Below are 23,587 nucleotides of genomic sequence, written 5' to 3'. Positions count from 1 at the left end.
GAGAAACCTTTAACCTTTTCATGCATTAATAGTTAAAACTTGAGCAAATAATTGTTTTCCCATGTTGTTACTTTTAAATAAATGTAAAATCATGTTTTTTTCTATAACTTTTATTAAACTTATAGGCATGAATTTAATTTCACTGCAGTGGGCACCGTGCGTCAACAGTATGAAATTGTGTATCAGGAGTAAATGTGTATTCTCTCCACACTTAAAAACTCAGACAGACAGAAACAGCACTCCACCACTGAACATGAGATGCTAGACCACAACAACACTCCTCTCGTATTATCACCTCTCTGAGACTGAAAAGGCGTCTGTCAACCCTCAGCAGACGCCCTGGAACCAAGGTGTGCTCTCAGCCTATTTGGCCCCGTAGATAAAAAAGGGGCCCCCATCAATATTGCATTAGTTATTCATTTCACTGTTAATTCTGCAGTCGTGTCGTGGTGTAATTTAATGTCTCTTAAATAAGAGATAAGAGTCCTTTATGCAAAACTTGAAGCAGTTTAAACTTGGCGCTGCAGCACCTTGCAAATGTGTGCAGTGTTGACTCCTGGACAGATTTACTGCAATTTTTGCCCATTCTCAAGGTCAGTCAGATTGGAGGGAGACCGTCTGCGAACAGCAATTTTCAACTCTCACCACAGATTGTCAATTGGATTGAGGTCTGGGCTTTGACTGGGTCATTCTGAGACATTATCATGCTTTGCCTCAAACTATTTCAGTATAGGTCTGGCTGTGTGGTTAAGGTCATTGTCCAAGGTCAAGGTGAACCTCCTCCCTAGCCTCGAGTCTCATGCAGACAGACGCAGGTTTTCTTCAAATTCGAATAGTGAAGAAAGAAGTGGAAGGCATCCCCAACATCACGATGCTGCCGCCACTTTATTTCACTGAGGGGAAAGTGTGCTCAGGGTGATGCTCGGTTGGGTTTCCGCCGCACATACAGTTTTGCTACAGGGCCAGAAAGCAACATTTTCAAATCTTCTTCTCACTACTTTTTTTTATATAAAGGCCAAATTTCTGGACCAACAGTCATCTTAAGAAAAGAGTGTACAGATCTTTCCAGCTCCTCCAGAGTTACTCTTGGTCACTTCACCGACTAACGCTCTCTCTGCTGGGTTTTAGGTGGTTTAGGTGGGCGGCCTTCTCATGGTAGATTTGCTGCCATGTTCTTTCCTGCTTTGTACTCCTCCGCAGCTTTAGTCCTTACCCGTTTGCTAAGCAAATTGTTCTTCATGATTCTGGTTTGAAACTCTGAGGCCTTCAGGTGTATTCATACTACTAACTTGCACACAGGTGGACTATTTTGTTATTTTGCATGTCCATTACATAGAACCCCGTTTGCATTCATAATATAACAAAATGTAGAAAAGTGCAAAAAGGGGGGGGGCAAATAATTATACAAGGCGCTGTATTTGTCCTCTGAGTGGTCTCTAAGTGTCCGTCTGTGTGTGCGTGTGTGAGCAGCAATCAGTTCGAGGAGCAATGAGAGAGGACAGAAGAGTGACCCGGTGGAGGGGAAGGGGAGTCGGAGCGTTGCACAAGTTGGGGAGAGAGGTGGATCAGAGGACACGGAGGGGGAGGAGGGCGAGCTCGTAGCCCGCCGAGGCAGAAGCAGAGCAGAGCCGGTCGCGAGTACAGTGGGATGGAGGGTGAGGCACAGGGTGAGGAGGGGTGAGGAGGGGGGAGGGCAGGGTAGAGTGGGTAATTACAGGGGCCCAGAGAGGAGAGGCCTGTAATCAGCCTGCCCTCAGGAAGGAATGCAGCTCATCTTCTCATGTAATTACTGGCATTTAAACGGCCTCGGCTTCCAAACACTCATCCCACTGTACTGCTCACCTATTCACCATACGTATCTGCACGCACACACGCACACACATGCACACAAACAGTCAAAGTGAAACAAGAGAGGGACAGATTTTCAGCGAGTCTACCAGATGGAGGAAGTGAGGTGGCAATAGAAGTAGCGAGGGTAAGACAGAATACAGACAATATGTGTGTCTGTCTGCTTGTGTGTGTTGTGTGTGTGTGTGTGTGTCTGTGTGTGTGTGTGTGTGTGTTTCTGCACCATAGTTAATGGCTGTGTAGACTGCAGGCCTCTAGAGGAGCCGGCTCCATGTGAATACCCACCATGGCAACCAGCCACTCTGGGTAGATTTGCGCAACTCTCATCAAGCAGCTGCGCAGTGGTGGAGCAGACAAGCAGTGGCGCCTTACACTCGACACACACACGCGCACACACACACACCCACAGACAGGCAGGAAGGGGACGAGTCTCACTCCAGCATATGAGTTTGACCTCCAAGTAATAGTTGTGACATTGGTCTGTAATTTCGAGAGGATAATAGGAAAACAACATTGTCTCACCCACTCCGTCTCCCCTCCCTCCCTCCCTTCCCGTCGCTCCCTGTCTCCTCACCCCTCTCTCGCCCTCTCCCTCTCCACCTCAGATAGTGATTGATAGCGCTGCTTGTGTACGCCCGTGTTCCCATGCAGTAGGTGGTTGCCGGGGCACACAACAAACAGCACAGGGCCACTTTTTGATGGGCTATGATTAATGAGCTCCATGGGGGGTGGCGCCCCCTAGCTGTGACAGAGCACACGTTCAGCCCCCCCCCATGTCTATTCAAATGCACCAGTAGCAGCAGTGGGCTCACAGCTACAACACAAGCGCAAATCCTCTTAGCGCTCCCACTCTCGCAGTCACACTCACCCACACATTGAAAAACACAGTCACAGAATCTCTCTTAGAGTAGGCCGCCCCTTGCATACACTTTGGGTAAATATAATCCACAGTCTGTTACAAACACGGCCGCCCCACCTCTCACACACACAGCTTGAATGTGGTGTGGGACCATGTGAAACAGCCGCAAAATACAGCAAAACACAGCAAAACACATTCAACCGGTTATCAGTAAAAAACACTGCTGACTGTCGCTCTGTCATTTGGCCTTATTTGCTGTCTGGAACCACGCAGGAAGATAACATGTTTACATGTGTGTGTGTGTTTCCCCTCTGGCATACCCTCCAATAGGGGTGATTAAGTGTCATTATGGGACCAAGGGCTTATGTGGGGGAGAGAAAAAGAGACAGAAGGTGAGTGTTTTTTAAAAAGGGCAGGTCACACTTCATTTGCGCTCGGAGTTAGGCTCACACACCTTGCGGCCAAGTGACAACACTTTATTTTACAAGTAGATCTGCCGATGAGGTCTCGCATTTGCTGTGTGTGTGTTTGTGTGTGTGTGTGTGTGTGTGTGTGTGTGTGTGTGACCATGTCCTCAGGCATGCGCTCTCTCCTCCTGCCACCCGGACATGCTGGATGGACAAGCGAAGCATTTCTGTCATTCTGCATCTCCGTCACCTGCTCAGCCTTCCCCCTCTGCCAATCTGCTTTCCAACCTCCCGTCGCCTCTCCCTCTTTCTCTCTCTCTCTCGCTTTCTCTCTCTCTTTCTCTCTCTGTCTCTCTCCCTCTCTCTCTCTCTCTCTTTTTGTCGTTTTTTTTTTTTCCTGGCTCACACAGATTCCATCTCTTCGTACTCGCTTGCACACACGCCTTGCACAATCAATTACACGCTCACGCCCGCATCTTGATGAAGCAGGGGAGGCTTCACACGTCACAGAAATAGCCAGACTGCAGGCGTCCTCGTTCGCATGTTGGAATCGACCGAAGGTGTGACATTTCCACTGCCATGATGAACTAGCCTACCAACATGCTCCAACAAGTTCGTGTACGACACATGATTGTGACGCTTATGTGATGCTTAGTTGATGAATATTTGGTGAAGAAGATTTTTGGTTACAAGAGAAAGAATGGAAAAGCTACTTCGACATTTACAACATGTGTCTGTGCCCCGTTGTGTCCAAAATTAGCATTGGGAAGTCAACAATCTCGGTAGGTGTTAGCCTAGCTTAGTACCCTACACACTTAAGAAAAGGATAGCAGCTAACAAAGCTCAGTCATAAATGAATAAAGAAATCAGAAAGCTTAAGTAAAAAAAAAAAAAAGAACAGTAAGGCCAATAATGTTTTGTGTTTTCTTGATTTTGTACAGTAGCCAAGCGTACCAGGCTCACTAGCTAAGTCAAATTAGCAAAAAAAAAAATTGTTTAAAAAAAATCTACTGAGGGGTTTTCTAGATGTAGCAGTGTTTTTCAAGAGACAGCTTCAATTGTGTCACTATCTGAAAGAAAAAGTCAAAATAGAACACTAAGGCTAATAAAGACTTATGCAGATGATCTGTGTTTTTACAAGCTGTAGGCTACAGTAGCTAGCCAAACAGGCCCTAGCTAAGTTTAATTAGCAAATAAAGTGGTAGAAATTTCACAGTGGTTTTTCAAGCTTCGAATGTGAACTAACTAACTGTTGATTAAAACAGATACAATGTCTCAGGTGTTAAAGCGTACATAGCTAGCTTACATGTAGCTGCTTGTTCTTGTTGCCAGTGTTTTAAGATACAGCTAACCTGTTGCTGAAACTGATATTGCTATTTTTCTCTGACTCACAATGGCCAATAAGTTCATTCCTCCACAATAATGGCACTTAGTAGAGAGCATACCTCCACCAAGGCTCAACAGTCCCCTTTAATTCTATCAAATGGATCCAACCCAAAAGTCAGTGGGGTCTATTCTGGGCCCAGACCCATCCTCCATCCAAGTTTCGTGGAAATCTGTTCAGTCGTTTTTGTGTAATCCTGCTGACAAACCAACAAACCAAAATGGGCACAAGTGAAAACATAACCTCCTTGGCCGGGGTGAATACCAGACTGTTGGATCATTTTATAAAGGAGGAAAGCCCTCGTCAGTTTTCCTTGTTATAAGGGACTAAAAATGTGCCTGCTGCTGTGAGGGATGAAATCTGTTAGTTAGAAAGCCACCATGGTGAGTACAAAGAAACAGGCTGCAGAGTCATGCGGAGGCGCCGCAGGTGCACGTCTTGGTGGTACTATCAGAATATCCAAACACGAACTTCCAAGGCCGGCGCGTTTTTTACGAGAGAGCGCGCCGATGGATCCGTGTTGCTCTTAGCAGGACGTCGACTTGAGCTTCCTGCCTCCTGTCGCCTCACAGCTACCATGATGAAATGAATATAATTGCGTGTCTGTTAGTCACTGGTGAATTAACGACATTTCCTATTAAAAGATGACCAATTTTCCCCCCTGTCTGCGCTCAAAAGGGCTGCTTATACCGTAAGTGTTTGCGTGAGCCTGTGTGTGTGCGTGTTCAGTCAGATGGGTGAACTGCATGACTCCTCACACCCCGTCTGGCTTTGTTGATGTGAGAAGTGATGCTGTGTCGCTCTAACCTGCACTCATGTCGCCTCATGCCCTAACTGATGCCAACACACACACACACACACTGCGACTGTCCCAGTCACATGTTCGGCACTTTTTCCATCAAACCCGTCACCTAAATTTTGACACTTGCTTTTTTTTCAGTCCACACGTCTCTTCTCTTCATCCTTTCCCTCCTCTCTGGTCTCATCTCTCTCCTCGTGTAGCGAGCTGTTTTCAGGCTGATGAGGATGAGGTCAGTCTGAATATCAATCACTCAATGTAATTGTCCTTTAAGGAAGGCAAGGAGAGACTCTCTCCCTCCATCCATCTCTGTCTCTTTCGACCTGCCTCCATGTGTGTGTGCGTGGCGCGGGCGGCTACCTCTGGGCTTCCTTGCGAGAATGATGCTAATGAGTGAGATTGGGTGAGGATGATGGATATGGTCAGCCAGTCAATGTTACATAATGGCTGATGATCACTCTATTTATTGGCCTTGTTTCCACAGTCGTGGGGAGTGTTCGCCTGTCTGTCCGCACAGCTGTTTGTCCTTAACGGGCTCAGCCAACTGGTTGAGCGTCATAGCTGTGGGCCATCGTTCCTCCTCTATGAGTGTGTTTCAGGATGTCATCTGAAGTGTACTGGAGCTGCGCAAAGTGCAGGCAGGAGGGGACGAGGAGTGGAGTCAGGGGAGGGCCAGAAGAAGAAAAGCGCTCCCGTGTCAGACACTAAACTGCAAAGCAGAAGGGAGGAGGTGGGACGCTGGGCCGTTGTTTGTTTGTTTTTGACCTCATAGGGGACGTTGAAGAAAAGAAAGAGAGAATCCCCGATCTTGCCCAAAACCCAGCCCGGCCCCAGCTTCCTTTTATAGCGTCTCTCTGTTGTTTGGCTATTCTCCTTCCTGTGCTTTATTCTCTCTTTTCCCCCCCACTTCTGAGTGCAGTGTTGGGATTGCGAGGGCACTGGAAGGGACAGTAATGACTAACTCTGTAAAGGTAATGATAAAGTACAGACGCTTTAGACTGCACTCTGGCTAGAGGCGCTGGGGCTAAGGAAATTACAGTTGTGTGTGATGTGATGTGAGAATGAGAGGCAAGAGAAAAGAGAGGGTGGAGAACGACAGAGGGCAGAAAGAATAACAGAGATGGTTTCACAGTCAGGCTGAGACAAAGACAGACAGACTGTGATTCATTTTCTTCTCTGTGTGTGTGTGTGTGTGTGTGTGTGTGTGTGCGCTTTGTGTATGCTCCATCATCTCTCCTCTACACTTGTCTTTTAGTGTCTCTTGACCTGTCTTCGGCCAGTCTTCCCGTCTCGTCACCTCTGTCCAGATTCTCTCTCTCCCTCTCACTCTCCCACGCATTCCTGCCCTCGAGTCGTGGCCGCTCTCCGCCGCTGTCACTCCGACTCTCGGCTGCACTGCGTTGAAGCACTCTGCCGCACAGTCGCCAAAGTGAGGGACTCCGTCACTTAGACTTTAGCATACATGGATACGAGTGGGTGAGACCCTCCTGTATAAAGCGGGGTCGTCCTCTGTGCATGCGTGTTTGTGTGCTCTAGAAAAAAAAAAAGGATACCCAGCAGCCTGTGTTTGCTTTCTAGCTGTCTGCTGTCTGTCATTAGAGTAATAAAAGACTTGCTGCGCTGCACGGCAAGGAGTTATTGTCTTTTAGGTTCCTCCATTCCGCACAAATTGCCGGCTGCTGAGCTCTGATGGATGTTTGTACGTTGGCCCAAAAACACAGGTTCCACTTTAAACCCCCAGCTCCATTATCGCAGCGCAAGACAGGGGGGGGGGGAGAGAGAGAGAGAGAGAGAAAGAGAGAGGGGGGAGCTGTCTGTCTGTCTCCTACCTCTGTCATCCAAAAGTGTTTTAATTAAACTCTGCAGGCCTCAGAACACACACACACACACACACTACAGAGAAAGAGAGAGAGAGAGAGAGGTTTATCCAGATACGCAGGGCTGTTCCTCCCATTCTGTCTCCATCTGAAGCACCATCTCTCTCTGTTTGTCTGCCTCTGCCTCCGTGCCCCCTCTCATCGCGCCTGAAGAGTGACAGGCTGTGTTTTTCAGCCTCTGTTTGAACACCGAGCGATCAATGCCGGACAAAGGGAAAGTGCGGGGGTGAGGGGCGGGGAGGGCCAACACAATTGGTTATTGACAGTGAATTCAAAATCTGAGAGACTGGAGGCGACAGCTTAGTAAGAGGGAGAGCGGGAGGATGTGAGGAGAGAGAAAACACAGAGAGGAGAGGAGAGGAGAGGATCGGTAGATGTGATTCATGTTGGTGGTTTAGGGGACACTTTTAGACGTGTTAACTTTCATTATTCTCATTGATTTCTGTTTACCCGCATGTGTACCTACTTGCGCTGTCGTGCGTGCTGAATAGAGTGTGTGTAAGTGACACAGAGTGTGGACCGCTGCCAGGGTGTCACCTGTGGATGTGCGCCGCGTTTGTAAATGTCTGCACTACCTCGTAGTGTAGGATTATGAATAGAAACTTTCTTTGTAGAGCTATTATTGTCGTTTTTAAGAACAAATAAATAAAAAAGGCACTGAGCATGAGGGTTGGCACGCAAGATCTCGCAGCGATCATTTATTCGTTCCTGTGTTGCATGATACTCTCTCTCACCCAGTCTGAAGCCGTAAGACGAAGAAAAAGAAAAAAGCAGATATGATCAATGAAAATAGTGAGGAGGAGTCATGAAAACATTGTTTTAATCATTTCCGGTCATCATCTCTCATTCATTTAGTTTTTTCCCAGTTTACTGCGCTGAATAAATCAAAAATAATCTTCCTTCCTAAAAGTTTCAAGTGATCATTTTTTTTTATACTTGCGATGACACTTGGCTGAATAATTGCCAGAACAGGCCTTTATCTGTGTTAACTGAACAGCGCTGGGGTCACAAGTGTAAAAGCGTGCAGCGTTAGGAGTTCACTCTGGGGTCACGGCGTAGTGAGTAAAAGTAGTTGTTGGAATGTCTTTATAGAGGAAGTCGCTAGAGAAGAGCGGGGATGTGTTCGCGGTACAGACAGGCTGGAGAGAGGCAGAGGCAGATTAAGGATGACGGGTTCATCCTGGATGGCTGTTGGGCCTGGAGCAGCTGTTGGCCTTTCTGCCTGTCCCGTGGCCACAGCACCGCCAGGCTCAGAGCTGTGGGCAGCACCGCTTTCGGCCTCTTTTTCGGGTTCAAGGATCATACCGTCCCTGCACCTGAAGATGGCACGTTCCTGTGGAAATCCCTGCTGGCCTCGTGCCGCAATTTTCTCTCCCACTTCCTTCATGCTCCGTGTTCCTCCTTTGCTTTCCCCTAATGTCTCAGACAGACTGTCAGGGGGAGCGGTGGGATTGGGGGGGGGGAGTGTGTGCTCACTTTCCTAAAATAGGAGATGGTATCTTTCTAAGTGGATTCTCTTGTTCTCTTGGTTGTGGAATAACTGATCGGGTCGGACTCGATACATTTTGAAAACGGAACGCTGCAAATTTGTCTGGTTTTAGTCCCATCATGGAGGGGAAAAAAGCAACTGCGTTTGCCCTCCCACCTTCCCTCTTTATCCACTAAATGTAGAGAATGAGATTTAAAATCTGTAATGCTGTGAGGCTGCTGTGGAGAATAAAAAAGCACAATTAGCCATGGCTGCATGTGTGTGTGCGTGTGTGTGTGCATTTACATCAAGGGAAGAAGTGTTCTGGGTTTGATGCCCCCAAACCTTTTTTCTTTCATCTGGCTCGAGCTGACCTTGCCCTGTCAATCTGCTGCACTCTGCTCCAGTCTTCCATTTAATGCTTATTGAATTTAGATCCTTTTCATACGCAGAACAAAGTTTTCCATTGGAAGGTCGGATCTATTAACTGTTTATAAGAACCTGGATTACCTCAGAGGGAAAGTCAGAAAGTAATGATGAGGGTTTGATAGTAGGTGATGTTAAGGAACCGAGGGAGAACATCTCCGGCACCTGCTGACTTATAGTGGCTTTTGAAACCGCGATCAGTTTTGAACTTAAAGGGCAACTCCTCCAATTTTACAGTGTGTTTGCAGGTTTTGGGGAGTGCCACTACATATGTGAAAAAAGTTCTGTCCATAATGAGTCCAACGGTGGGATGGGAGTGAAACACTAGACCAGTGGACCGCTTACAAAACCTGGCCCCCACATTACCCACAATGCAATTTAGCCACTGAGTTACATCACTGGAGGCATTTTATCAGATTACGCTTCTCGGGAGCCACAAAACGCTTTAAACTACTTTTTCTCACATATGCAGCAGAACTCCCTGAGACCTGCAAACACACTTTAATGTGTATATTTGATGGAGTTACCCTTTAAGTATGACTTAAGCAGAAAACCTTGTATATTATAATTATTAGCAGCTTTACAGAACCTTACTTTAAAGTGGAAATTATTTTTTATCTCTAAGTAAAATCTAGATTGAAGTGTTTGAAGTGATAATCTTGTTGATTATGTTGGGGGGATTGCAGTTCAGGACGCATCTGAGCCTGTGCACGACTTTGAATCAGCTTTATGAACAATGCGCAACAGCGACACACACACACACACACTCCATCAAGGGTGTTTGGCTTTGTTTGTCAACCTATTTAGTCCAATGGATAATGTGTGTTCCCTGGATCAATCTCCTTTCCCCGTCTCCCCCATCTTGTCTATCAAGGAGTTTAATTTCACTTTTGGTCCACAGTTATGTCTGATTAAACCCTCATTGTTGCTGGCATTATATAAGGGGAAATTGCGAGGCAGCTGCTCAGCATCTTTTATAAGTCGAACGTCAGCACACTGTCAGAAATGATCTTAAGACTAAGGCTGCGTTCCAGACAGCGTGGATGTTGGAATTTCCTAGTTGGAACTTCTGACCCTAAAGCATTTAAGGTGCAAGATGCCAAATATGAGCAAAAAATGTGGCTGACCGCAACAAAATGATGTCTCTCTGGCGAGTGTACACAAAATTGCACCACCTGACTTGTCTGGAATGCGGCAAAAGTTCAAGTATGAAACATTTTTCGAAGTACATGAGGCCCCTGTTGTCTGCAACTGTCACTTTACGAGCTCTTCCCCAGTCTGCTTCAGTGTTTTGCTCAAGTACACAAAGATGCAGTCCGGTTTATAGACACCCTGCAGCCCTGTAAACAAACAAGTCTGACTGATCTGGAATGTTTTTCAGCACTCCCAGCTAACAGCACTAACAGCTGGAGAAAAAGGTTAACAAGTGACGTGCTGTGTTTGACAATTTATGCCATTATACATCATTATGAGACTTGAAACTGTCAAGTCAGTCAATCAAAATCACAAAAAAAAAAATTGCCCTCAACGGGCCTCACAATCTGTATGGTGAATGTGCTGACACTTGAAATGCTGCGAAACGGCAGAGCACATAGCAAAGTTATCAGTGCAACCCCGATTTCAAAAGAAGTTTCATGAAAATAGGTCACAGTAATTACAGTTTTTCTATTGAAATCCAGCACACTGCTATGAAAACTACTATATAAAAGCCAATAACATTGCAGCATTGATATACTGCCTGGGATCCACCCATCATTATAAGAGTCTGAGCAAAGAGGTCAGAGCTACCATGTCCTTCCTACGAGGAGAAGCTCTTGGCAGCGTTGCCGAGAGGTATGTGTCACATGGAAAATGTCAAGGGATAATGTGCGATCACCAGGACCTGTCTGTGGAAGGTCAGCAGCACTCCTCCCCAGCTGAGAGGCATGGACTCTCCCAGAGAGACCAGAGCAGGAGGCCTGCATTGACCAGATTAGTGGCGGTACAAGGAGGCGAAAATGTCACCGTGCCCCTGCATTTACAGTCCAAACTGTCAGCGGCTTAAATGTCCCGTTGAAATCCGTGAACAGGTTTGACTTGATGTGTACAGCAAAAACGCTGCCGACAAACTGGTTCACACATGCCCTAAAGCTGCATTGAGACCTACATGACAAGCTGTCACACACACACATACTCCCTCCAGGTATGGGATAGCTTATTGATCCCCATGGGACATTTGCCATTTTTATTTATTTTTGAACTGTGAGGTCGGAGTTTAGGATGAGCCGCAGAGCAGCAGGGAGACTGTGGTGTTTCCGTTGAATCGATCATCATCCTCATCACTTGTGTCCATGTGTTTTCAGAGAGCAGCGACTACAGCGAGGCCGAGGTTCTCCCCGACTCCTTCCCATCAGCGCCGGCAGAACCTCTCCCAGAATTCCTGCTGGAACCAGAGGACGCTTTCATCGTAAAGAACCGGCCGGTCCAGCTGCGGTGCCGGGCGTCCCCCGCCACCCAGATCTACTTCAAGTGTAATGGGGAATGGGTCAATCAGAACGATCATGTCACCAGAGAGAGCCTGGACCAGATCACAGGTATTACACACACACCCACACACACCCACACACACGCACACACACAGAGGCACACACACACACACACACACAGGTGTGCTGTAATCACAACTACACAGACATACTGTAGTAATGTCACCTTGTATTTCATAGACATAAACATCATACTCAATTACAAACATCATTTTCAACTACATAATCCATTAGCTCCCATAGGCTTTTATGTGCACGTTAACAGCATTTGGCCTGCAGCCAATGCATTATTTATATGCACTGTGAAAAATATGCCCCTCTAATCTCTCTCTCTCTCTCTCTCTCTCTCTCTCTCTCTCTCTCTCTCTCTCTCTCTCCCTCTCTCTCTCTCTCTCTCTCTCTCGCTCTCTCCCTCTGTCTCTCCTCACAGGTCTGGTGGTGCGGGAGGTGGACATCTCAGTATCCAGGACCCAGGTGGAGGAGCTGTTTGGGTTGGAGGACTACTGGTGCCAGTGTGTGGCCTGGAGCTCGGCTGGCACCACCAAGAGCAACCGTGCCTACGTCCGCATTGCATGTCAGTACCAAGGCTGCGTGTGTGTGTTTGTATTAGGGATGGGATGAGAAAAGAACAAAAAACCCATATTTTCATTTTAATAACAGTGAAACTCCTCACATGAATCACTTGAAAAAGCTGTCTAGGAACTGCATTGGTCTCCTGGTTCTTTTTGAGATCCATAAACCTGTCCACCTGGCTGAAGGCATGGCTTGCACATTGTATCCCCCCCTAAAAACAAGTTCAATCAGATGTGTGTATATACTATGGATTCCAAATCCGGAGGTTACCACCATTTATTTATACTTTATTTGTGCAAGTGCAACTTGTGATTCATTACTGTTTAGCTAATTCCAATATGTTTTAGTGCAATTTTAAAGGAGCAACATGGAAGAGTTGGCAACCTTGAATTCCAACTCCCAACAAATAGGGGCAGCGTATCGCTAGGTAGATGCTGCTAACTGTATTTTCTTTTTGCATCCATGACTGTTGCTAATGTAAGCTCGTTAGTTCAGTTAGCTGTGCACTTAGCTGGACTACCAGAGGAGTGATGGTGTTTACGCCGCAGGCACAGGAGCTCTGGACCACAGGGAGAAAGAGGTTCTCAGGCCCGAGGCTTGCTGGTTAGCATGCTAGCTTCAGTAGATCAGTAGATATCTCTTTGACATATTGTATCAAGAACAACAACATCAACATGTTGTTAATTCACATCCTACTGATAATGTTTAACGTTCATGTAATTCATTTTTTTTAATATTTTTCAACTGAAAATCTTCTTTATTGCACCTTTGAGATTTTTAAGGGTACTTTGATGACTATCAGGATAATATCGTTAATCACAATTATCTTTGACAGGATAATCATGACATCAAATTTTCACATCATCCCATGCAGAGTGTGGGAGTGTGTGTGGGAGAGATGGAGAAAGGAAGGAACAGAGACAGCAGAAGGGCAAATGCTTCCGACTTTTAGCTTGTCATATGTGTCAGCTTAAGTATATATGCAAATGAATTTGCCGGAGCACTCCATCATAGTGCCCCGTGGTAATGTGTGGCATAGTGTGTGATTGACACACTGCATGAGGGTATAAAGTGGAAAAAAAAAACACGACACAGTGACAGCGGCTTTTGGGGCTTATGCCTGGTGTGTGTGTGTGTGTGTGTGTGTGTGTGTTTGACAGCCAATGTCACCAAGATAAACAGGGTGTCTCTGCTGTAACACGGCAAGCTTCACTAACTGACTACATCTGTGTCGCCCCCTGTAGACCTGAGGAAGAACTTTGAGCAGGAGCCGCTGGGGCGGGAGGTGCGAATGGAGCAGGAGGTGCTCTTGCAGTGTCGCCCCCCGGAGGGCATGCCGGCTGCAGAGGTACATCTCACCCTCCTCCTCATCCTCATTCTCATTGCTTTTCAAGGTTTCCATTTAATGTTTTTGATAAGAGTAATAGTTTGGGATCACTTTATAAGTTTTATAGCTCTGCATCTCACGCCAAGATAGCAAAGCCAAGCGATAGATAATCAGTTACAGGCCAACATAAACGTGATACACAAGGGAGCGTAGTAAAGGGCGAGCCAGTTTATTTTGATAGATTTAACTCCATCCAGCTATGTGGCACCATCACGCCGAAACCCCCATAATGCAAGGAAATGATATGCTCCGTTATTTAAGCGACTAAGCAAAAAAAAGCACTGCGCTTAAATCCACTTTGTGTCATGTTTTAACACTAAGCTTCTCAGCGCTATTTCAAACCCTTTTATTTCTCTCATAAAAAAGCAGCACAACAGTATATTAAGAAAGAAAGTAAACTATTCATAAATGCAGATTTTTATGACTCGGGTAAATATTTACGTTCCGTCAGGCTTTATTGTTGTTTTTTTTAGTGGCCGAATAACCTGTAACTATGCCACATAAAAAGCACACAGCATGAAAGTGTAAGCGCTAATGTCACGCGAATACTGGAGAGCATTTAACGCCAAATTTAAGAAGGTGTTTGGTGATAAGTTTCGCTGGCGGCTACTTGCTGCGTTATGCATCAGAGAGCACGATGAAAAAGACTTTGGTCAAAAAAAAAAAAAGACACAGACTCTGTTTTTCTTGAGCCTTCTGATCAAATATTGACACCTCGATACCTCGTGTAGCATTGAAGTGTGTCGTGATGGCTTAATACTCTGCAGGTTTACTGTGTTTGCTGAATGGATCTGCGAGTGTGCGGTGCGCTGACTCATGTTTATGCATACACACCTGTTGATTTGTGCCGACTGATGAAGCGACGTCTGCCAAAAGATTACAATTAAGTTATAACGCAGAGGATGTTTTTCGAAATGTTCAACTAAAGTCTTGGCTGCTATGGTTACGTTCTCCGTTTTGATTCACTTACCACCGTGCCGTCAGAATGAGGATTTGTTTTTGGTACGACGAAGTCCCGAGTGGTGTGTTTTTAAATGTGTGTGTGTTTGTGCGTGTGTGTGCACGTGCCTTTCAATAGGTGGACTGGCTGAAGAATGAGGACGTCATCGATCCATCGCAGGACTCCAACTTCCTGATCACCATCGATCACGACCTGATCATCAAACAGGCCAGACTCTCGGACACGGCGAACTACACCTGCGTGGCTCGCAACGTGGTGGCCAAAAGACGCAGCAGCACGGCCACTCTCATCGTTTATGGTAACACACACACATACACACAGACACACACACACACACACACACACACACACTCATTTCTCTTTCTTTTCTGTGAAGATAATGATACAAATCTATAAAATAATGTTATTTGGCGGATTTGGTGAAAAGAATGTACACTGCAGCCTTCTACCTAAATATTAATGTAAAGGGAAGATGCTACCTTTGAATAGGGTACAATTGTATCTAATAAATAGACAGTTGATTTTGGTATTACAAGTTTTCTGATATTTTATGATTAAATATGCAAATGAGGCTGTCATTAATTATACAGAATACCCCGAAATCTTAAAATTGACCATACAGAAGCAGCAGGCAGTTGAAGAATGGATGAAAACTGAAGGTTCATAATGTAAATGAACTTGATTAATCACATGTAATAAGTAAGCTTGATTTAGAGTTTTGGGTCAGTTCTTTTCTTTCTCATTTTTCTTTTCCACTCATCAGCTTGTATGCTAAAGGAGTACCAGAGCCCCATTGATGCTTTAGCTGTCTGTGTTGTCTTCACAGTTGAAGTTGACCAGGGTTTTATAACTCCCTGAGGTGCTCACTTTGCCCGTCTTGTCTCTCTTGTCAGTGAGCGGAGGCTGGTCTTCTTGGACCGAATGGTCGGAGTGTAACGCTCGGTGCGGGCGGGGCTGGCAGCGACGAACACGCAGCTGCACCAATCCCGCGCCTCTGAACGGAGGAGCCTTCTGCGAGGGCCCGCCCTTCCAGAGAGTGACCTGCACCACACTGTGCCCAGGTGAAGGAACATTTCCCAAACGGGACATTTTGCTGGAAATACCAGGATGAAGAAACTAATGTTCAGCAGTGTTCCGCCACATAATGTTGGAGTGTAGAAAGAAGAAGAAAAAAAAAAAAAGGCTGTTAGATGATTTTAAAATGTTTTTTAGCTCCAGAACAACTTCATCCAACAAGGATAGAAAAGCATTTTGTCATGGAACTGCTCCTCTTCCACTTAAGGAACACAGTGTTACCTTATTTACTGTGACACACCCTTCTGCCGCTCATTGCTTTGGCCCGAGTGTCAGACCACCCTGCCTCCAAAATCATTTAAAAATCAAACCACAGAATGATTAAGAAAATTATGCCCTTACATACGTGTCATGCCGCAGTATAACACCACGTCCCGTCTTCCCGGAGTGATAAGCTGTCCGGTGACTCACTTTCCTGCTGTCTCATTCCAGTGGACGGCGGCTGGACGGAGTGGGCAAAGTGGTCCGCCTGTGGGACAGAGTGCACCCACTGGCGCAGTCGCGAGTGCCAAGCCCCGCCACCCAGGAACGGAGGGAAGCACTGCAGCGGCAGCATGATGGAGAGCAAAAACTGCACCGAGGGGCTGTGTGCACGCAGTAAGTCACCTGAGCAAAGTGTTTGAACTGGGGTGGCTGTTAAATGTCAAAGAGAGTCAATATTTGGCTCATATACATTTCTCGGTGTAATGTAACTCTTCAGTCGGGCCCTTTAATGCAGATTGGTTCAACTGGCGAATATTTGAAAGAGTAAGGTGTTTTGGAGGTATCTGCAGGGGTCAGGTCCCCGAAAGCCCTTTCTGTGCCGCTTCAGGAGGCTGCTGAATTGATAAGAGGAAGTCTCGCAGGCGGTGATTTGGCTCGTAGATCACAGTTTTACAAGGTGTATTGCATTTCAAAGCCATTCTGTATAGAACCGTATTCCCAAGGTGTTTAGCCGTTGCAGCCTGGTGAGAGTGCAGCTGATGGAGAGAGGGAGAGAGAGAGAGAGATGAAAGGAAAAACAGCTAAATCGCAGACAGATGTTTCATGAGGCAAAATTTAGGTTCACAAAGAGAGAAGGCAAGTGATCCACATCTAAAGAGCACAGATGGAGAGAGAGCGAGAGAGGGAGAGAGACCAAGTGCAGGCTAAGGGAGCACACGAGTGGGAAGCGAGCATGACACGGCCAAGTTGAAAAATTAGCACAGCGAAGAGCATATGAGAGTGAGTCAGACTCACACTGACACCCAATGTGCAGCCCGTGATGAGCAGGGAGGAATCCAGCTGACAGCGCATTAGAATCACAGAGACGCACATCCACAGAGGCAGTGAGATGCTCTTAAGCACACACTTAAGAAAAGACACATACACACAAGTCGGCCCAGCCAAACGCACTTAGACGGACCTACGTAAAACACACGTGCGACGAGGGGGTCATAAGCACACTCAGAGCGACGCCTCGCTTCAACTCTGTCAGACGTACACGCGAGTCCCGACACAAACAGGCTTCCATGGAGCAGCCAGATTAGACAAATACTCTGTGTGATTTGGCTGTAGAGAGCAGAGCATTCTCAGGAGGCTGTCAGGAAAACATGCACTCGAGTGGCTATGACAGAGGGGGGAGACGGGAGGCAGTGTGCTGCAGAAAATCTGTAAATGTGTCACTTGGCAGACCACAGGTTATTGACGGACTTATTTATTTTTCCCAGCACATAATGTGACCAATCTGAGTACAAATTGTCCTGATGACATTACGAGTCTTTGTGCTCCTAATTGGGATGCGCTGAGTTATCGGCTGATGTTCGCCTTGTTTGTCTGCTATCGGTAAACTAAATGACGCTCATCAATGGCAGTGGCCGCTGTTTATCTGATGAGTCACATCAGTTTTGCGTTGGCACATTTGTGAGTTATTAGCTTGTGTCATCACTGCCAACAGTTTGTAAGGCGATGAAAGTATTGACTTTTTTTTTTAAATCATTGAGTAGGTAGTTGTATAGCCAGCTGATAAGGCTTTGGAAACAGTTCATCTTTGGAAAAAAGAACAATCTTTTTCATGCGAAGGAAGGTTATGTTAAAGTTACAATATATAAGAATTTTTGTTAAAAAACCGAGTATGAAGAAATAGTAATAAAGAAAAAATAAATATGTCAAAGATATGTGCTAAACACCAACATTCCCCCGGTAGTCCGGCTAGCTGCACGGGTAACTGAGCTAACAAGCTAACGGTAGCTTATGTCATGGACGTATAAACAGAATACAGTTAGTAGCAGCTAGCAGTTAATCTGGCGATGTGCTGCCCCTATGTTTTGGGAGTATGAATTCAAGGTGACTAATTCTTACATATGGCAACCTTTAAAGGTTGTTTCGCAAGTTTGTATGATTGAACTGATTGATAGTTTAATGAAAGGCTGAAAGACTTATAAATAGTTCAGTTACTCTTTTATAATCTTTTATAAATTCTATCATTTATCTCTAGATTTTTACGATAAACATTGGTATCAGCTTCGAACATCGGTCAAATTGTTCTTTTACCCCTCAAAGACGTAGACAGCCGGCAGATAAAAATATCTCGTGTATCCATATGCCATGCTAAAAACAAATGTGCAGCAGAGTTTCTCCGCTTTTAAAACATCACACATTTATCGTTTGGTATGAGTGAACATGGTAACACCATCACGTTCTGCTGCATTGATTCAACACGGAGGCAAACGTAGTTTCTCCCTTTGGGCCGATTGGCAATGTTTGGAGCCAAGCTGCTTTTGTTGATCAATGAATAAAATATTCAAAAAGAAAAAAGACAGAAAGAATCTCGAATTGTCCTCTGTTATGATTCAATAACCTTTCTATTTACTGTTTGGACTTGTTTTGGACACATCTACATGGTCAGTAACTGAATGATACATGAAAAACCACAGAGGATTATACATAGAGGATGATAATACATGGCTGTAACTTGGTTTAGGAAAGGTCAAATGTAGACAAAAATACGTATAGGAGTCTTTTTAAAGGAGGATTTTTTTCTGCCTTCTTTCAGAGTGTTATATAGGTTCTTATGCATGCAAAAGGTCTTGGGAGCTTAAAAGGTCAAAGTCTGCGCCGACAGAAGCTCCTCACTGCCACAGTAAACACTGCTCCAGAAGTGACTGAAACGCCTCGTCAGAAGTCCCACCTTTAATTCCATGACTTCCTGAAATCACACTACATCACCATGACACACATTTGCATAATTGATGCCTATATTCACGGTAGAAGTGACTCTAACTGGAAGCTGAAAACACGCTAGAGCGGACTGGAGACACAGTGAGCTAAAACAGAGAGGGAATACAGTGCTGTATGAAAAAACTGATGCGTTTTTTTATTATTATTATTGATGCATGTTCTCTTCTGAATCAAATGATGGATAGCACCTGATGCTGACTGCTCCAATAGAGTAGGATAAACTAAATAAATTCGAGAGGTCTAGGTCTTTGAGGGTTAAACATCAGTGTTAGCCCAGAGCTCTACGATCAGTGCATCCTTAGTTCAGACAATCATACAATCAGAATCAGACTGCATCGCCTCACTCATTGTTAATCCCCTCTGAGGACCGGCTAAATACCCTCAGTCGTAAATGTTAAAATGCTTTGAGACACCACAAACCATCATCTTCACTGGCTCCTAGTCGCTTCTAATTGCTGTTGGATGGGAGGGAAGGTCAGGGAATCCATTTGGCGCTTTGACGATGCTTGGGAGAGGAGGTTATTTGTTTTGAGATACATACGGTAGTGAGTGACAGGATCCTGATAGATGGCTTCGATATTCATCAAACCACTCAGGGATGATTCACGTTGGTGTTATCTTGGAAAAGATTGTCCCCGTCAGGATGTGTTTTGTTTTTTTTTCCCTTCATAGGATGAAAGTGATAATGTACCCTGTGGGCTGTGTAACGGGACTGTTTCGGTCTCCCCTGTGTACCGCACAACACCAGCGCCCATGTTCATTTTCAGAACTGTCTTTAACTCTCATCTGAATGATCCTAATCTCTCTCACAGTCATTTCTGATAGACTTTTATTCCTTGGGCATTATGTAAACAATTATGCTGAACCTCGTTCCACAGTGCCACGCATTCACACATTTTTAGGTTATTATTTCTTCGATGTGATCTCTGTTTGCTTGCTCTTTTATGTTCACATTTCTATTTTCATATTGATGAGCCATTGTTTACTCTCCCGATTCTGCTTTGTGTTGTGTTGTTGTATCTTTCATTTGCATAACGACCAGTCCATCCATTTTTATGTTGTTGTTTTTTTTTTCTTTTCTTCTTCTCTTGTTTTTTCTCCTGTTCAAACAGATAAAAAGATTTCTATTGAACATGCAAGCCATCGTAAGTTCACCTTCTCCATGACTTCACTCTGCTTCATACTGTTTGTGTGTGTGTGTGTGCCTGTCCGTCTGTGTGCTCGTACACACGGTGAGTCCGAACATCTGTGTCCGCACGTGGCGCTGAATGCGTGCGACTGCGTTCTGTGTCGAGCTCGTCTATCCGCGCTTTGTTGTCGTCTCAGATCGAGTTCATTGAAGACGCGCCTCACCTTCTTGTCTGGCCTGCTTATGAGTGTTGTTATCCTGTCTTGTCTGGCATGTTGACTAAGCCTAACATAGGTTTCTGAGCTGGCGCCGTGTTCGCACGTTGGATCGCTTTACATAACAGCTTGCTGCCACTGCGGATTGAGGGAACAAAGGAGGAACAATTACAAAAACAAAAAATGGATTATCAGGTGGAATGATTGGACAAACTGCACTAAAACGTCGCATGAACAAGACACAATGGAGGGGCTAAATGACGGACCTCAAAGTTGAGACCAAGCTGGAATCACTTGCTGGAGAAAAAACAGTCGATTTCCACCTTACTTTCCCTTAATCTTTGATACAGTTTTACATTTGAAGTGATGCTAATTCCTCTAGCTCAATGCGACGTAGGCTGAGGGGAGAGCAGCCACGGTAATGCACCTAATTCGCTATTGTTCCGTTTGTGGTAATAAGTGCGGACGGCTGTCGGATTCGGTTCCATCGCGGCACGTGAGCACGGGAGCTCTCCTCTGCCAGCCTCTGGCTTTCCTCTCCTCTCCTCCACTCTCTCTTTCTTCTGCTCTCGCTGCAGCTCTGTAGTGTCTGTGTTTTTTTCTCCAAACTTCTTCCACATTCTCGCCTGCTCTTTCAACACGGGCCTTTTCCTCAAGCACAGCCACCCTTATCTCCTCTCTCCTCCTCGCCACACTTATAATCCGTCTGTCCTCTCAACAAATCACAACCTTATCTAACTCCTTCCTATCCCTTTTTGCCAAATTGCCTCTCCTGCAGCTCCCTCCTCCTCTGTTTATCCGGCCTGTCTACTCTGTCTTTTTAGCTCTTCATTGTCTCCCGCCCAACCTCTCTCCTTGTCTTCTCCTCTTTTTCTGCTGTGGTGTGACTGGCTCACGTGTCTGGGCTGGGTATGGCTCTGCTAGTGTTGGGGAGTCTGGGCTGAAGCAGGCCGCGGTGGTGTGCCTGCTGACCAGTCACAAACAATCACCCAGCAACCTGGCCCAGCGGGGCACAGGTGAAGTTCTGGCCAACCGCCTCCCCCCCAACCCACCTCACTTCGACCCATGCCAACTTTTGCTGTCGGATGTGCCCCCTGCAGGCCGGGAAGAGCTGATGAATAACGTGCGATCTGTTTTAACTGAGCAAGATTCATCTTGAGCTTGTTTGAAATTCACCAAACATTAAACGCTCATGCTCATCTGCTCATTATTTTCAAGACTAATTGGTTAATCGTTTAGTCTAGAAATGTCAAAAACCAACAGTCCACAACCCAGAGACTCTCCAGACTTTCCGGACTGGCAACGATCGCTCTCCTCCCTAACTGACAGCAATTTGCGGTTACTCTTATGTTATGCCCCCTCCTATTTGTTTGGAATGACCTTAGACACTACGCCAGTCCTTATATTATATAGATATTGTTGCTCACACCATGTCTATTACCTGATCCACCTAATGTGATCATTAACTCCCCCAGATCTGTGGATCTCTAGTATTTTCAGTCACAGCGTTTTAGTGCTTAATTAACTACTTTCAATTCCCTGACACTGTTTTCTTGCTGAGCTGTGATAGTGTGAAAGTCACACAAAAGGGGAATTAGGCACCAGAAATACCAGTTGAGTCGACTTCCTCCGACTGCTCAACACTCACATTAGCTTCTTCAGCTGAACTTGGATCACGGGGATCTCGTCAAGCCCGGAGTCGACATGAGGAACAATTATAGCAACCAGTAACTCATTCAATATATCGTACTTATGGGTACTTCAGTATTGTTTTAAGATAGACTTGTGAACCTATACTTGAAGATTTCAATTTCAACTTTGGCTGCAACCACTGATTATATTCATTTTTGATTAATCTACTGATTCAATTTCAATTAACCATGTACTCTCCCAGGGTGCAAGGTGACTTCAGTATTGGCTTTTGTCCCATCCAAAATCCAAAGATGTTAAATTCACAGTAAAAAATAGGGACATTTTAAAAAAGCAGGAACCAGCAAATGTTTGTGATTTTTATCTTGAAAAAGTGATTTAAGAGATTAATGGATTATCAAAATTGTTGTACGTATTCTGATGATCACTAATCCTTTAATCAACCCATCACTTCTTGAGCTAAAATAACACATTTATGCACCGTTCTGCTGCAGCTGACTCTTAAACTGTATTTCCTTCCCCCTCTTGCGTTTCTATCCCTGTGTTCCCACATGTTGCTCTTTGCGACGTCCTGACCGCCTGACGTTCTGTCCCTTTTTCAGCGCTGGCCCCAGGTATGGGTGTTGCGGTCTACGCCGGTCTGGTGGGGGCCCTGCTGCTGTGTGTGATCCTGGTGCTGTGTGTGGGAGTGCTCGCATATCGCCGCAGATGCCGCCATCTCCACGGAGACATCACCGACTCGTCGTCTGCTCTCACCGCCGCCTTCCACCCGGGCAATTACAAGCCTCCCAGACAGGGTTGGTTCACACACACACACACACACACACACACACACATACACACACACACAATTAATCATCGTGTTTATGTTCACAACTTGTCTTATTGTTACTCATCTTCATAGAAGGTCTTCTTCACGATTCATTTCAGTATCACACTGCTATTTATATCATCCCATAAATTAATTCTCTTTAACCATTATCTCCTCTCGCCGAGTCAATTCTCCATTCTTTGCAGCGTTACATTTTTTACACTTTAAGCATTTGTCATGGATCTCCTCCTCTTGTTCTCGCCATCAAATATTAATTAGCAACATTAATCCATTTCACTCGCGTCACTTATAGCGCTCTCAGCTCTGCCTGTGTCATTTTCTGGTGATAAGAGAGCTGCTCCCTTCTCTCCACAGATAACCCCCACCATCTGCATCCCTCTGCTCCTCCTGATCTCACGGCCACAGCGGGGGCTTTCCGCGGGCCGCTCTTTTCCCTGCAGCAGGGGGTCATCGACAGCCCCCACAAGATCCCCATGACCACCTCCCCACTGCTCGACCCGCTGCCCAGTCTCAAAATCAAGGTGTACAACTCGTCCACTCTCTCCTCCATGGAGCTCCCTGCGGACATCTGCTCAGACGGGGAGATTCTGAGCCTGAAGTCGGTGGGCACGGTGGGGAGAGAGCGCGACTACCACAGCCACACCCTGTCCAGAGAGCCCGGGCTGAGCACCAGCACCACCCTGGGTAATCAGGGAGGACGCCTCACAATCCCCAATACAGGTAACATACGTCACATTTCACATGCGAACGGAAAAAGCAAAATGAAAATCCACCCTATGGCGTGTTTATTTAATCACACACAAGACGACTCACGACGCCTTTTCCTCCAACAGGTGTGAGTCTGCTGGTCCCCCCTGGTACGATCCCCCAGGGGAAGTTCTATGAGATGTACCTCATTATCAACAAGTGGGACAAAACGACGTGAGTGCCCTTCATCTTTACTCCTCGATTTCACTCGTCTTGTTTGCAAAAACT

General features: G+C 45.7%; 1 protein-coding gene and 1 long non-coding RNA gene across 3 annotated transcripts in view; one reads left to right on the top strand and one right to left on the bottom strand.

The window, feature by feature from the left end:
* The window catches only part of unc5b (unc-5 netrin receptor B), a 55,196-nt gene that overhangs the window by 24,492 nt on the left and 7,117 nt on the right, over positions 1–23,587 (top strand). Inside the window, exons 2-11 of one of the 2 annotated variants that reach the window (XM_030442510.1) lie at positions 11,411–11,641; positions 12,024–12,167; positions 13,411–13,514; positions 14,632–14,812; positions 15,408–15,575; positions 16,021–16,185; positions 19,899–19,931; positions 22,383–22,577; positions 22,967–23,332; positions 23,446–23,533. In XM_030442510.1, coding sequence (XP_030298370.1) covers positions 11,411–11,641; positions 12,024–12,167; positions 13,411–13,514; positions 14,632–14,812; positions 15,408–15,575; positions 16,021–16,185; positions 19,899–19,931; positions 22,383–22,577; positions 22,967–23,332; positions 23,446–23,533 — 1,675 coding nt within the window. The remainder of the gene's footprint in view (positions 1–11,410; positions 11,642–12,023; positions 12,168–13,410; positions 13,515–14,631; positions 14,813–15,407; positions 15,576–16,020; positions 16,186–19,898; positions 19,932–22,382; positions 22,578–22,966; positions 23,333–23,445; positions 23,534–23,587) is intronic. The other variant, XM_030442511.1, reaches the window with a different exon arrangement.
* On the bottom strand, positions 11,259–14,418 carry LOC115596992 (uncharacterized). The gene is made up of 3 exons (XR_003986990.1): positions 14,388–14,418; positions 12,022–12,180; positions 11,259–11,570 (listed from the first exon to the last, which is right to left on the bottom strand). It is a non-coding gene; the product is annotated as an uncharacterized LOC115596992 (long non-coding RNA).

This window comes from Sparus aurata, chromosome 15 (assembly GCF_900880675.1).
Source record: "Sparus aurata chromosome 15, fSpaAur1.1, whole genome shotgun sequence".
NCBI lineage: Eukaryota > Metazoa > Chordata > Actinopteri > Spariformes > Sparidae > Sparus > Sparus aurata.
The sequence above is the reverse complement of the archived record's forward strand: the minus strand, read 5'-3'. Positions and strand labels throughout refer to the sequence as shown.